This window comes from Elephantulus edwardii, unplaced genomic scaffold, assembly GCF_000299155.1.
Source record: "Elephantulus edwardii isolate Elephantulus edwardi_28Jun2011 unplaced genomic scaffold, EleEdw1.0 scaffold00026, whole genome shotgun sequence".
Taxonomy (NCBI): domain Eukaryota; kingdom Metazoa; phylum Chordata; class Mammalia; order Macroscelidea; family Macroscelididae; genus Elephantulus; species Elephantulus edwardii.
Genome location: NW_006399776.1, coordinates 21,093,049 through 21,109,140, shown reverse-complemented (window position 1 = coordinate 21,109,140; position 16,092 = coordinate 21,093,049). Strand labels below are relative to the sequence as shown.

The 16,092-nt window shown below is 37.3% G+C and overlaps 1 gene segment (V, D, J or C); it reads right to left on the bottom strand.

Moving 5' to 3' along the window:
• LOC102846335 overlaps positions 1-7,310 on the bottom strand; it is an 11,046-nt gene extending 3,736 nt beyond the window's left edge. Inside the window, 2 exon segments of the V gene segment in view lie at positions 6,821-7,108; positions 7,259-7,310. Coding sequence covers positions 6,821-7,108; positions 7,259-7,310 — 340 coding nt within the window.
• Between the last annotated feature and the right edge of the window lie 8,782 nt (positions 7,311-16,092).

The window sequence follows — 16,092 nt, the reverse complement described above, 5'->3', positions numbered from 1 at the left end:
ATAAATCATTCATATATATTTTATAAAAGTAATTACTATTGATCTATACCTATTATTACCCCATCTTTTCAAGTCCCCATTGAATTTTTCCTATTCCTTTACACCTATCTGCCCACCACACTTTGCTATCCTAGGAAATGCCTCGATTCTCCATTTTCCACCCACTTTATATTTCCTTTTTGGATACTTACACATGTCTTACTAGTTATCCTTCTGTTTTTACAATAATGGTCCTATGCAGTATTTGTTCTTATGAGACTGAGTTAGTTTGTTCAGCATAGTGCTTTCTAGACTCTCCCATGTTGTATAGTGTTCTATGAAACTTTTGTTTTGTTTCTTAGTGCTGCTTAATATTTCATTGTGTGAATATACCATAATTTTTCTATCCATTCATTTGTTGATTTGGCTATTTCAATTTTCTTGCTATTGTGAATGATGCTACTATAAACAAAGGTGTACATTATCTCCATTCATGTCTCAATTCTGGTTTTCTTGGGGTATATTCCTATAAGTGGAATAGGTGGGTCATATGTTCAGCTGTTTCTGGAAAAACCAAATTGCTTTCCAGAGTGGAATTAACAACCTCCAAAAACCCACTGGAGGGCCAGCTATGAGTCAGTTCAATGAGTGAATTAGTGATATTTCTATTAAGAAAGACACTCATAGGTAAACTGGAAGGTATTTTATTTTTTAGTAATAAATAGTTTAAGAAATTTTATTCTTCACATATCCATTAATAAATTAAATTCTTTTTTTTTCCCTTTGTAACTGAACTGTATTTGTTACAACCTTTGTGGTAGCAGGTGACCTGGCACTGCAAGCTTGGTTACATCTCAGAACCTGCCTTGACAGCAGCTGCCTAGGAGGTGCCTAGTTTATCAATCACAAAGTTGAAAAATTAAAAATTAGTATGTAGAAGAATTCATCTATTCTTCTTTCTCTAGCAATCATCTACTGATTATCAACTATGTGAAAAACTTGCAAGGTATTGACTAAATGACACAACTTCTTTTCTGAATTATGTGCAGATACAAAATTTGGCAGGACACGGAGGGAAAAATACATCTGAAAAAGAGAAAAATAGACTTAAGGAGAGGCACCTGCATCAGGTGAGATACCCAACCCCAGAGCCAGCACACTGATGTGCTGGGAGGGAGGGACCTGCAACTGCCCTGGAAACAAACAGGTCCAGTGGCAGAACATGACCACCAGACAGGGCTAGTCTATAGACCAAAGAGGAAAATAGACTTTAGGAGAGGGGGCTGCAATCAGGTGAGAAACTCTCAGCCCTTGCTGGCACATTGTTGTGCTTGGAAGGGCGTGGTCTGCAACACCCAAACGACAAAACTGCTTAAGTTAAGAAACCTGGCTTCACCACTCCACAAACAAAAGAAGACAACAGACTTTAGGAGAGGGGGCTGCAATTAGGCAAGATGGTGGAAGCTAAATAACCCTTTGCTAGAATGCAGATGACACAACCCTGCTTGCTGAAACTGAGGAGGACCTGAAATGCTTGCTGCAGAGAGTCAAGGATTGCAGCCTTCAGTATGGATTGAGGCTCAATGTCAAGAAGACAAAGATTCTCACCACTGGGCCAATTAGCAGCATCAAGATGGATGGGGAAGAGGTTGAGACTGTTAACAACTTTAGTCTGCTTGGCTCCATGGTTAACACTCTTGGCACCAGTAGCCAGGAAATAAAAAAACATATTGCGATGGGAAAGTCTGCTGTTACGGAACTCTCCAAAGTGCTGAAGAGCAATGGCATCACTCTGGAGACTAAGGTCCACCTGATACAGGCCATGGTTTTTGCAATCACTTGTTACACATCAGAGAGTTGGACAATGACTAGGGAGGATAGAAGGAGAATTCATGCCTTTGAGCTGTGGTGCTGGGGAAGAGTATTGAATGTACCATGGACTGCCAAGAAAACAAATAGATTCCTCCTGGTGAGGTTTAAACGAGGCTACACCTTGGAGGCAAGGATTCTGGGGCTTCATCTGACATAATTTGGACATGTTGTAGGGAGGGACAGGTCCTTGGAGAGGGACATCATGCTTGGGAAGGTGGAGGGACAGTGCAAGAGGGTAAGAGCCTCTATGAGATGGATTGATTCAGTGACTGGGGTAATCAGGATGGGTGTGTCAGAGGCAGTGCGATTTGCACTGGATAGAGCAGGGTTTAAGGCTGTTGTATGTAGGGTTGCTATGAGTCACAAGCTACTCGACGGCACATAACAACAACAACAACAGAATTCTATTGGGTTATAATGAAATAAAAAAGTTTCTTGAAAAAATAATCATGAAAATGCAACATTCCAAAATCTCTGGGATACAGCTAAGGCAGTACTCAAGGGACAGTTCAAAGCAATAGGCAAACACATAAAACACAAAGAAAGAAGCAAAATTAATGACCTCAATCAACACCTCTATGAAATAGAAAAATAATCTAACCTCATAACCTTTTCAAGAAAGGAATTTATAAAAACAAGAGCTGAAATCAGTGAGATAGGAAACAGAAAAATAATTGGAATCATCTAAAAGACCAGGAACTGGTTCTTTGTAAAGGGTCAATAAAATAGACAAACCATTGGCAAACTTAACAAAAGAAAAGGTGGGGAAAAGACACAAATAATTCAAAAGAGAAATGATAGAGGAAATATCACAACAGAATTAGATGGAAGTAACTGAATAATATCAGAATATCACAAAAATCTATACTCCAGTAAATTTAGAAACCTAGAGAAAATAGACAAATTACTTGAAACTCACCCTCCACCCAGATTGACACAGACAGATATAGAACACTTGAACAGAACCATCAAAAAGGGGGGGGGGGAGCAGCCCATAAAGAGACACCCTGCCCCCAAAAAAGGCCTGGCCCAGATGGCATCATAGCTAAATTTTACTAAACATTCAAGATATATATAGCCAATTCTACTTACTTTACCTCAAAACACAGAAAAAGAAGGAATAGTTCCAGAGTCATTCTAAGAAGGAAGCATAATAACCCTAATACCAAAACCAGGTAGACATAAAAAAAAGAAAGCTACAGACTAATATCTCTCATAAATACAGATGCAAAAATCCTTAACTTAATCCTGCAATAGAACACAATACATAAAAAAATAAGTCATCATGACCAATCATATATGATTGAATCATATGAATCAAGTGGGAATCATAACAGGTATTCAAGGTGGTTCAACACATGAAAAACAATCAACCTAATTCATTATATTAAAAAGTAAAGAGTAAGAAGAAGCATTTTATCTTATCAATTGATGCAGAAAAGTCCTTTGACAAAATGCACCATTTCTTGATTGAAACAGCACAATAGGAATAGAAAGGAATGTCCTCAACATAGTAAAAAGAATATGTACAAAACCAATAGCCAACATCATTCCCAATGGACAAAGACTAAAGGTATTTTCATTGCAAATAGGGCCCAGACGAAGATGCCACTGTCACCACTCCTATTCAATATTGTATTTGAAGTACTCGGTAGGACGATACTATGAAAAAAAGGAAATAGGAGGTATGCAGATTGGTAAAGAGATGGCAAAATTATCACTATATGCAGATGATATGATAACATACACAGAAAACCCCAAGGACTCAACAAAAAAACCTGTTAGGCCTAGAAGACCAATTTACTAGAGTGTCACAATACAAGAGCAATATACAAAAAATTAGTGAGATTCCTCTATAGTAACAAAGCAATAACAGATAAATTACGAAAGCAATACCTTTACAGTAACCAACCACAAATTGAGTTACTTGGAAATAAAGTCAACTAGAGACTCAAACACTGCTGTAAGAAACAATGAGACCTAAGTTTAAAAAAAAAATTCTCTGTTTATGAATGTTTTTATTATGTGTTGTCAAATCATATGCAATTCATAGTGACTCTTTGCACAGTAACTCTGAACTCTGTCCTATCCTGAGTCAATCTCATTCTCTCCAATACATTTTCTCCTCTTATGCTGTCTCTCCACCCTTCCAAGCATGATATCCTTCTCCAAGGACTGGTCTCTACTGACAACATGCCCAAAGTATGTCAGATGAACCCGCAAAATCTTTGCCTCCAAGGTGCAACTTAGTTTCATCCTCTCTAGGACAAAACTGTTCATTCCCTTGGGAGTCAATGGTGTATGGTCAATACTCTTCTCTAGCACCACAACTCAAAGTCATCATTTTTACTCCTGCAATCCGTAGTCATTGTCCAGAAGAAATTAGGAAAGATCCAGTGGGGACTTGAAAAGACAATTTTTATTATAAAGGTCAATTATTATTTATTTTGTAGAACACAATGTGTGAGAATCATATGAAATAATGTATATAAATGAAACACAATGTATGCAAATTTTGTATGCAAACCATATAAAACAAAAAGAAATATAGCTGTGAATCTAATTCTAATATCTTATTTTTAAATTATATCTTAGCCCAATTTCCTCCAGATACAAATATTGAAATATAAGGAAAACACAAGTTACATTTTATCAGTAAGGAAGTGGTCAGAGAAGACAGAGCTGTAAATTTTACTTCAGATATAGAGAAGATTGCATAAAAAGAAAAGTGTTACTTATAACAATCACTTATGGAGCAAATAAGGGATAAGTGTCTGAAGACAAGGTGTGAGGTGAGGAAAAACACTCAATAATTACACTCAATTATAATATTAACTGAGAAAACCTAGTATCCTAGTTATGATGAGAATTTGCAAAGAAATGAAAACAAAATATTAGCAATAAATTATTTTAAAAGTATCAATTATTTACATTTCTCTGTATCTTATATGTAATTTTTGTTGTGTACTGCCAAGATGGAACTAACGCACAGCTGACCCTCTGACAGGTTTCCAGAGGCAATAGATTAATTGTATAGGAGGAGATTGCCTTTCTTTCTCCATGGAGCATCTTGTGGATCTGAACCAAGTTCTTTTGTGTTGCCCATGCAACTCCTTACTATTAAGCCACCAGAGTTATCAGGCAATGTCTTTCTAATAAAAAAATGTAACAAATGCTATTTTTGAAAGCCCAAAGTTAAAAATATGTCCCTAATTGGGATTTTGAAAGCAAAATCTTGCTAAAGATTACCAAAAAGTGACTAGAAGAGTACATCAGATACAGAAAACTGCCAGAAATACAAGCTGGATTTAGAAGAGGCTGTGGCACTAGGAATATCATTGGTAATGTTAGTTGGATCACTGTCAAAAGTAGAGAGTATCAGAAGGATGTCTATTTGTGTTTGATCAACTATTCAAAGGGATCTGACTAGGTGGATCACAACAAATTGTAGCTAATGTTGAGAAGAATGGGAATCCCAGAATACTTGACTGTGCTCATGCAAAACCTGTACCTAGACCAAGAAGCAAGAGAACACTGCATGCTTCAAAATCAAGAAAGTAGTGTGTTAAAGATGTATCTCTTTCTCCATTCCTTTTTCAATCCACATGTGGAATATGTTCTTCAGGAAGCTGGACGTTAAGAAAAAGAATGCAGCATCAGGTTTGGAGAAAGATTCATCAAAAACCTGTGTTATGCAGATGACACAACCTTGCTCACCAAAACTGAGGAAGACTTGAAGTCTTTATTGTAGAAAGTCAAAGACTGCAGCTTTCAATATGGATTGCATCTCTGTAAATTTTTTTTAAAAAATCTTTACCACTGGACCAACAGGCAGTAAAATGATAACTGGAGAAGGGACTGAAGTTGCTGATGATTTCATCTTGCTTGAATCCACAATCAAAATTCTTGGCACTAACGGTGAGAAAATAAAAAAGATAAGTTGCACTGGGAAAAATCTGATCTGAAGGATGTCTCCAAAGTGTGAAAGAACAATGATGTAAAAGTCTAGAGACTAAGGTGTGCATGTTCCAGGCCAGAGTTCTCAATTGCTTGCTATGCATCAGAGAGATTAACAATGAATAAAGATGACAGAAGAATTTATGCCTTTAAGTTGTGGTGCTAGAGAAGAGTACTGAACATACTATGGTCTGACAAGAGAACAAAGAGAGTGTGAAACCAGTTTGCTCACTGGAGGCAAGGATTTTGAAACTCTGTCTCACATACTTGGGGTATATCACCAGGAGGGACCAGTCCTTGGCAGATGATAATGTGTTTGGAAGGGTAGAGGGTTAGTGCAGAAGAGGAAGATCCTAGATGAGAATGATTGACACAGTGGCAACCACAGAACTACAGTAATGAGGTTAGGTGTGTCGGAGATGGTGAAGGTGGCTTAGGATAGGGCAAGGTAGAACTATTGTTCATAGGATCACTGTGGGTTATAGTCAACTCAATAACACAACAACAGGGATACTGACTTTCAGACTAGGAGATTATGCCTTGGAAAGGAGTCAGAAGAGAAAGCATAAATTCATCTTCAAAGCCTAAATAGAAAAAAAAATCACTAACTTTCCTTAAAGGTCCTTTAGGTTATATAAGCAGTTAGTAATTGATTGTAAACCTAAATGTCATTGATTTGGACCCATCCAGTTACACTGTGGAAAAAAAAGGCTTGACAATCTTCTTCCCTTAATATTACAACCAAGAAAACATGTTTGTCCTACTCTCTAAAATATGAGGTTGCCATGAGCCAGAATGAATTATAAAACTGACAAGAGTAAAAATGCAGGAAGCAACAAACAGCCAGCAAGTTCTCTAGATTTTTCATCTTGAACAGAAACTTCTTATTTTATAATTTGCTTTCTACTTGTAGGCATATCAGACAACTTCTGAACTTGAAGCCCTGCCATAGAAGAGGTGAACAGTCCAGGGTTTGAGTATTGGCTGCAGGTGCTTGGGAAACACTGTGTACTTGCTGCACAGAAATACACAGCTGAGTCTCCATGCTGGGCACCTGGGATGTGAAGAGAGACATGTTTGGCTGTCTTATTTAACAAAACAATGAGTCCTTGGCCTTCATTTTTGTTCATATTTGAGCGAAGAGCTATGATGAGTTGGAGATCTTTTCCAGGTTCTTTCTTATACCAAGGAAAGTAGGACGAGGCACTGTCTGAATAAGTACAGTTGATAACTGCGCTGCTTCCCTCCAAAACACTCAAAGTAGAAGGGTGCTGCTCTACATTCTCTCCTTGGCACATCCCTATGAAAGAGTAAAAAGAGAAGAAGAAGGTCATAGTGTAATTAATTTAAATTTTAATAATAATTACAGTAAATCTGAATAAAGACACTCTTCTTAGATTTCTAATGAATACTCCCTTATACACTGTGTTCCTCCATGACCTCAACTCACAGTTCAGCTGTAGCCACAGAAACATGAACAAAGCTTGAAAGGATGTCTTCATTGTTCCTCACAATTAAGATCAACCGCAGACCTGCAATCTTCAGCCAAGAGAGGGACCTCTGTTATCAGGTTGTCCTTTCTTCTCTATAACAATTGCAGTGGTTTTTCACATTGACTAACCAGCCAATGAGCAAGGCTCTGCTTCTGCTCTGATTTTATTCATTCAGAAGACACTAAAATGAGCCTTCAGAAGAGATTTAATGCCATCTTGTGGTCACATCCCCAACTACTGAACTAGATGTTTAAATACTCTTCCATTTCCCTGTGCTTGCCAGGCATCCAGTTGCATGAAAACAGCAATAGTTCAAACAAATTAGGCTTTAGATTAGATACTAAATGTACAGAAAAACGTAGCAATCATATTTCACACTGCTAAATCATTGTTAATAGATTCTAAATAGGTCTGTGCTGTCAGTATTTTTTTATTAATGGTCTGAATATGCATGTTTGAAATCAGAAAAACATCATGATTCATTCTACCATACAAAGAAAGAATATCTTCTCCCCTCAACCAAAAAACCCTTGCATCATGCATAACATATAAAGCTGCCAACTGAAAGGTAGACAGTTGGAACCCATTAGCTACATTATTGGAGACAGATGGGCAATCTCTTACCATATAGATTTGGAGCCTTAGAAAACCTATAGAGGGCCACTATCAGACCACACTGACTCAACTGCAAGGAATCTTCTCAACCAAATCAATCATTCTGATTTAGCAATCATTGTTAACTTGTTATATACCATCAAGTCAGAACTGAGCCTAGTTGATTCTCCAGTGGGTTTTCAAAGGCAATAAAAGGCACAAGAGTAGTTGCCACAGAGAGGAGATTTCTACCACAGAGTAGCTGGTGGATTTGAACTACGTGCCTCAGGGATGGCAGTACAATTTATTACTACTAAACCACCATACAAACCTCTTCCTAAAAGAAGAATACAAGTCAAAGATCAGAATGGAAGTCTACTCAATGTTTCAGTACATGCATTTGTTGTCATCAAGTTGAGTATGACTCAAAGTGACCCTATGAACAATAGATCTGAACCCTATCCTATTCGGTGCCATCTTCATCATCTCTGACACATTTGAGTTCACTGTCAAACCCGTTCTTGAGATTATTTTTACATTTAAGTGAGATAGCCTCAAGGTCATATTTTCATTCTTGTGAACTTGTTTTTTCTTCAACCTCAGTTTTAACTTGCACATGAGTAATTGATGGTCTGTTCCACAGTCAGCACCTGGCTTGTTTTTCATTGCTGTTGTTGAGCTTCTCCAAGGAATCTTTCCACAGATATAGTCAATCTGATGCCTATAGAGTTCATCAGATGAAGCCAATATGTACAGTCTCTCTCTGTGTTTCTTAAAAAAAAAAAGGTATTTGAGATTAATAAATCATTGAATTCATGAAATTCAATAATTCATTCTCCAGCCTAATTTCCGTCACCACGCTCTGGGCCTTCTCCCAAAGAGCCTGTTGCTGCTAGGACCTAAAGCCAAAAGGACCCAGTGGAGGGGTCAACAGGGCCCTGGTTCCAGGAGCTTGCCAATGGGCATCAGGCAGGACACTGTCTTTTCATGATATTCCTATGGCTGGTTGTTTTTATGGTTTGCAGGAGGTACAAACTTATCTGTCCCTTCATTCTATTAATGCAGGGATTTACATGTTGCTACTTATGGATCCAAGTGTGTCAAAGACTGTGAGAATGGCACAGGATGGGGGAGGATTCAGATGTGTTGTCCACAGGGTTGTTCATGACACTATGGCATCTCCTAACAACTCGTGGCCTAGAGGCAGCTCTGAAGGACTACGGGTGAGAAGCTGTGTTGCATTCCAAAGGCAAGTGGTTTGAATACACCAGCTGCTCCAATCTCCTCCTGAGCAATTTACTTTATCTGAAAACCTGCTGGAGGTCAGCTCTGGGCCAGTTCCTACTATTTGACACACAACAGTAACAACTTAGTTGTTGCCTAATGGTAAAGAACTGTACTGAGAAGCTGAAGTCATGCTGTTCACATCCACCAGCTCCTCCCGTGCGATATATTGCCTTTGAGAACTCACGGAATAGTCAACTATGGGGAAGTTCCAACTTGAGGGAGCATAACAACAGCAACAACAAAAACAACTTATTTTATAGCTTAGGTATGTACATGCTTGTTTGTTGTTTGCTCTTCTCAGTAAAGTTCTGGTCTATCAGTTTACTATAATGTGGTAAATTGTGAATCTGATGCTAGAGTTTATGACACCAATGTTTCAAACGTCAGCAGTGTCACCCATGGTGGACAAGATTCAGCAAAACTCCCAGATTAAGACAGACTAGGAAGCAGGATTTACCATCTGCTTCCAATATATCAGGGCTTCCAAAATCCTGTGAACAAGAGGAACACAGGTAACTATAGTATTAGAGTTAGAGCAAAAGGGGAAGTTACTAAAAAGATGAGGAGAAATTGCTACAATCAATCATTAATAATTGAAAAGTGGAATGTATGAAGCATGAATGTAGGCAAAGTGAAAGTGGTAAAAAACTAAGTGGAACTCAAAGATAGATATTTTTGGTATTAGTGAGCTGAAATGGTCTGGCACTGGACACTTTTAATCAGATGAACATATGATCTACTTTGCCCAGAATGAGAGGTTGAAGAATGGTGTTGCATTTATAGTTGAAAAGACAATTGCAAGATCTATCCTGAAGAACAATAATGTTAGTGATAGGATATTATCCATTCATGTAAAAGGAAGACCTTTTAATACAATTATTATCCAAATAAATGCACCAAAACCTAAGATGAGGAATTCTACAAAGTTTTTCAGTCCAAAATTGATGAAATATTCAGTCAAGATACATTAATAGTAATTGGTGATTGGAATGCAAAAGTTGGAAACAAATTAGATGCAATGATAGTTGTAAATTATTGGCTTTGTGACATTATCTTATACCCTTCTTATATTAATCTGATCTTGCTTATGATATTATTTTTCCTAGCAACTTGATATCAACTATCAAAATATTAAACCTTCTGTCAGCAAAACTAACCTTGCTAGGGAGTGAAAGCTCAAATCTTAGTTAAAAGGGAAGTAGAGGAATAAATTCCATGAGATAACAATATTCCAATCACAGAAAAACATTCAACCTGTAAATTTTGTTAATTTGTTATGAGAAACTTGATATAAATGTAACTCATACATTGCTAAGTATTGAAAACAGCAGGAGATAGTATTAGAAGGAGAGCCCAGATTGGAAGTCAACACATGAAATGAGGAAAATAGTGGTGAACATCCTTTAATATTTAGAACATGGAATATATGAAACATAAATTTTGAAAACTAGAAGTTGTGAAAAATTAAATGGAACAAATGAACAATGACATTCTAGTTGTCAGTGAGATGAGATGAAATGGACTAGTTTTGGTCACCTTAAATCAGAAGAAAGGTGTTAAAAAGTCAAAAAGTTAATACAATTTTAAAAGTTAAAAATAAAAGTTAAAAGTCAAAAAGTGAATTTCAAGTTCTATCCTTAAGCACAAGGTTGTGATTGGATTTGTCCATATGCATACAAGGAAGACCTGCTAAATATGACTATTATTCAAATACATACTTCTACAGCTAGAGCCAAAGAGAAGTAAATTGAAAATTTTGACCAAATTTTGCAGTCCAAAATTGACCAAACATGTAATCAAGATGCATTGATGATAATTGGTGACTGGAGCACAAAAGTTGGAAATAATGAAGAAAGAATAATAGTAGGAAAGAACAGACTTGGTGACATAAATGAGGATGGAAATAGAATAATAGAATTTTGTATTTCCAGTGATTTATTCATTGCAAATACCTTTTTAAAAAACACAAATGGCAACTTTACAGTCCTAACGGATTGCATAGGAATCAGATTGACTACATCTGTGGAAGGAATTGTTGAAGCAGTTCAATATCAGCAGTCAGAACTAGGCCAGGGTGAACTTTGGGAAAGCCATCAATTACTCATGTGCAAGTTCAAACTGAGGGTGAAGAAAATTAAAACGGGGCCATGAAAACCAAAATATGATCTTGAATCTATTCAACCTGAATTTCAAAATCATCTTAAGAATTGGTTTGAAGCATTGAACACCAATGATCAAAGACCAAATGAGTTGTGGGATGATAGTAAGGATATCATCTGTGAAGAGAACAAAAGACTATTACAAAGACAAAAAAGAAAGGTAAAACCCTGAAATAAATGTCAGAAGAGCCTCTGAAAATTGTACAAGAGCATCAAGAAGCGAAGACAAAGGGAAAACATGCTCAAGTAAAATTGCTGAACAGAAGAGGTCAAAGGGCAGCTAGAGAAGAGATAGCAAAACATTATAATGAAAAGTGCAGGGAGTTGGAATTGGAGAATAAAAAGAAAAGAATTCACACTGCATTTCTTAAGCTGAGAGAACTGAAAAACAAATCTGAGCCTCAAGTTGCAATACTGAAGGATGCTATGGGAAAAATCTTGAATGATCCAGGAAGCATCAAAAGGTGATAGAGGGAATACAAGAGTCACTGTACCGGAAAGAACTGATTGACACTGAAAAATTTCAAAAAGTACCATATGATCAGGAGCCAATGGAAATAAAGGAGGAAGTTGAAGCTGCATTGAGGGCATTGTCAAATAATTAAGGCTCTGAAGTTGGGATACTAATTGATTTGTTTCAATTAATAGATGTAGATCTGGATGTGTTCACCATTGTGTGCTAGGAAACTTGGAGGACAGCTGTCTAGTCAACGGATTGGAAGAGGTTCATATTTGTTCCTAATTCCAAGAAAGGTGATCCAACTTCATGGGTAAATTATCAAACAATACCATCAATATCATATGCAAGCAAAATACTGCTGACAGTCAGTTAAAAATGGATAGAAGAGTACATAGAGAGGGAACTGCCAGAAGTTCAAGCAATATTTAGAAGCCAATGCACCAAGGATATCACTGCTGATGTCAGATGGATCCTGGCTGAAAGTAAAGAATACCAGAAGAGTATCTCTTTTTGTTTTATTGACTATGCAAAGGCATTTGACTGTGTGGATCATAACAAGTTATGGCTACCATCGAGAAGAACTGGAATATTGTAGAGTGCTTAATTGTGCTCATGCAAATTAGGTATAGGTATACCTAGCTAGACCAAGAGGCTGCTGTGCAAGTAAACACTATATGGTTTAAAATTAAGAAGGGATTGTGTCAGGGTTGTATTCTTTCTCCATACTTACTTAATGTGTATGCTGAGCAAATTATTTTTTTTATTTTATTATTTTTTGTGTATGTACCATCAAATCAGATCTGACTGGTACAGGAGGAAATTGTCCCTCCTTCTCCGGCAGAGCATTTGGTGGATTCAAACCGTGTACCTTTGGTTGCAGTACAGCTTCTTGCCACTAGGCCACCAGAGCTCCCCTGAGCAAGTTATTTGAGAAGCTGGACTCCATAAAAAAGAATGTGGCATCAAGATTAGAGGAAGCCTCATCAATAACCTGCATTAAACAAATGACACAACCTTGCTTGCTGAAAGTGAGGAGGACTTTAAGCACAAAGACAAAAAAATCTTTCTTTGCAGAAGATCAAATAATGCAATCTTCAATATGGATTGTATCTCAATGAAAAGAAAACAAAAATTCTTATCACTGGACTGATAGGTATCATCAGGACAGATGAAAAAAAGATTGAAGCTGTCAACAACTTCATCTTCCTGGATCCTGGATCCACAATCCACAATCTTGGTATACCAGTAGTTAGAAAATCAGGAGATGCATTGTTCTGGGAGGTCAGCAGTCAAGGACCTCTCCAAATTATCGAGAAGTAATGATATCTGTTTGAGAACTAAGATACAACTGATTCAGGCCATGGTCTTTCTGATCACTTGTTCTGCATCTGAGAGCTGGACAATGAATAAAGATGATGGAAGATTTGATGCCTTTGAGCTGTAGTGTTGGAGAAGAGTGCTGAACATCCCATGGACTGCCAAAAGAACAAACAAATATGTCTTGGACAGTGCAGCCAGAGTGCTTCTTAGAAGCAAAGATGATTAAGTTTCACCTCACATACTACGGGCATGTTGCTAGAAGAGGCTATTTCTTAGACAGGGACATCATAGTTCGAGAGGAAGAAGGTTAGGCACAGGAAAGGAAGACCCTCAACCAGGTGGATTAACTCAGTGACCACCAGAGTGAGCTCAAATGTCTCAGGAAGAGAGGATGGCACAGGATAGAACAGGGTTTAGATCTGTTGTTTTATAGGGTCACTAAAGGTCATACTCAACTTGACGGCAACTAACAACAGCAGCTTGTCTCCGATAAAGTTTATTCTCAAGAATTTCATTTTGTGGTTCAGCTATTGTAAGTTGTAATGCTTTTCTAGTTTCCTTTTCCATTCTTTCTTTGCTGCTGTAGAGAAACCCAACTGATTTTTATATGCTGATCTTGTAACCTGCCAGTCTACTAAATTAGTCTACTAGGTCTAACAGTTTTTGGTTGAGTCTTTGTGGTTTTCTGTGTACACTATTACATCATCTGTATATAGGGAAGATTTCACCACCTCTTTGCCAATTCAGATTCTTCTTATTTCTTCTTTTGCCTTATTGACCTAGTTAGAACTTCCAATACAATATTGAATAGGAGAGGTGATAGTGGGCATCCTCATTTGTTTGCAAAAAAAGTACCTTTAATATGGGAAGCCAAATTTCATACTAAATATTTGTAATGAACAGTATGCTACTTCAGGTTATGAGGCAGGCTGGTACCAGGTGAAATTAATCCTGAAGCACTAAGGCAATCCTTAAACATTTACAGGTTTCTTGCATTGTATTTGTTATCCGTCCCTCCTGAGTCAAGCAGAAGGTTTTCAATAAAAAAAAGGATAGCTTCACCTGCATTGAATTCTCTTTGTGATTTACTCCCTGGCAATTTTCAATAAAGACAGGGAAGCTGGAATCTGTGCCTCAGTTCTCTTCAGTTATTTGAAACTGTTCGCCTCCTGCTTTACCTCTGTTTTCTCCTACATTCTTGGTGTTCTGTTTCATTATTAATACTTATAAAAATACTTTACCCTCAGTCTGCAACACCTTTATTCTCTCCATGAAGAATAATGTTGGCTCTTGGTTTTGTGCACATACTTTTCACTATGCTAAGGAAATTCTCCTTTATTCTTATTTTGTTGAGTGTTTTAATCTCTCCTCATCTGTAAGAAAGGAAAAAAAAAGAAGAACAAACATGTGAAAGAAAAGAAAAACAAACATATGAAAGAAATAATCAGTTTAAAAAAACTAATGAGCTATGTGAACTTCAACGTCTATGAATGACCCAGAAACCAAAAGGGCTACCTGGTGTCTGGCTTCGTCTGCTGACTATTCTAAATGGGACAACGGTAGAAGGTCCTGGGTAGAGTGCACAAAACCATGTAGAACTAAACTAAAAACCATTAAAATGGCCAGGGTTTTTGATAATGTACATCCTCCTGTGCAAAGTACAGCTTCAGAAAGCCAACAGAGGGTCAGCTATGAGTCAGTTCCAACTTAATGGCAGTGAATTTTAGTTTTCTAAGTCTAACAATCAGTAACACCAGGAGTGGACTCATTCCTTGGTGCAGTCAGTCATACAAGATCAAAGAGATCGAATTTTCTCAGAAGAAGGAGTGGGATAGAAGGATTGATGGATTCAAGAATCACAAGGAGGAAGCAGGAATAATGTGATTATATTGCGGGTACTAGAATTAACACCTGTAAGCTCTGGTGGCCTAGTGGCAAGAAGCTATGCTACCATCCTGAAGGACTCAGTTTGAGTGTTCCAGCTGCTCCGCAGTAAAAGGATAACATCAGAATGCAAAATCTGGATGGATAATTGAATGGAAATAAATTTGCTCTGTAAACTTTCTCCCAAATCCCAATGAAAAAAAATTCTTTTTTCTAAGAATTCAACTTGATATTAAATTTTTTTCCTTCAATTGATCTGGAGATATGACAAATTGTACACCCTTCTGGTCTTCCTTCTTAGTTTTCTCTTTTAGTTTCTAACTCTATCCAATTTTTACAATTTGTTATGACATTTGACTTTGTCTTTTCTTCCACTCTTTTATTTTGTCAATTCTCTGATTAATTTTGTTGTTAAGTGCTGTTGCATCAAATATGACACATAGTGACCCTGTGAACAGCAGACCTGAACCCTGTCCTGTCCTGTGCCGTCCTTATCATCTCTGACACACTTGAGACTATTGTTGCAGTCACTGTGTCAATCCTTCTAATTGAAGGTCTTCCTTGTCATCTTCACAGACATGATGTCCCTTTCAAGGAACACCCTCTCCTGGCTACAAGCCTGAAGTATGTGAGATACTTTACCATCCTGATTCACTTTAGCTGCTCTGTACTCAAGATTAAGTGTAAGGATATCTTCTGACACCTCTTTTGATCTTTTCTTTCTTGTCTTTTTAATGGCCTTTTGTTTTCTTCATGCATAACTTCTTACCTCACATCTCATCTACTCTCCTGTCAACAGTGTTTAAAGCATGAAATGTATTCTTTCCCATATTACAATTTCTCCTAGACTCCTGTTTGTACCATCTTAAATTATTAAAGGTTATACTTAGGCACTTGTAGAATAGTTTTCAATTTCTTTAGCTTCTAATTGAGCATTCATGATAGTCTGTTCTGCAGTCCACTCTCAGTCTTGTTCTGACTTCTCCACAGAACATCATTTCCACAGAATTATCTCTTCCAGATATACTTTATTTGGTTTTATGCGTTCTATCAACTGATTATATAGTCCTATATAATTTAACTATGT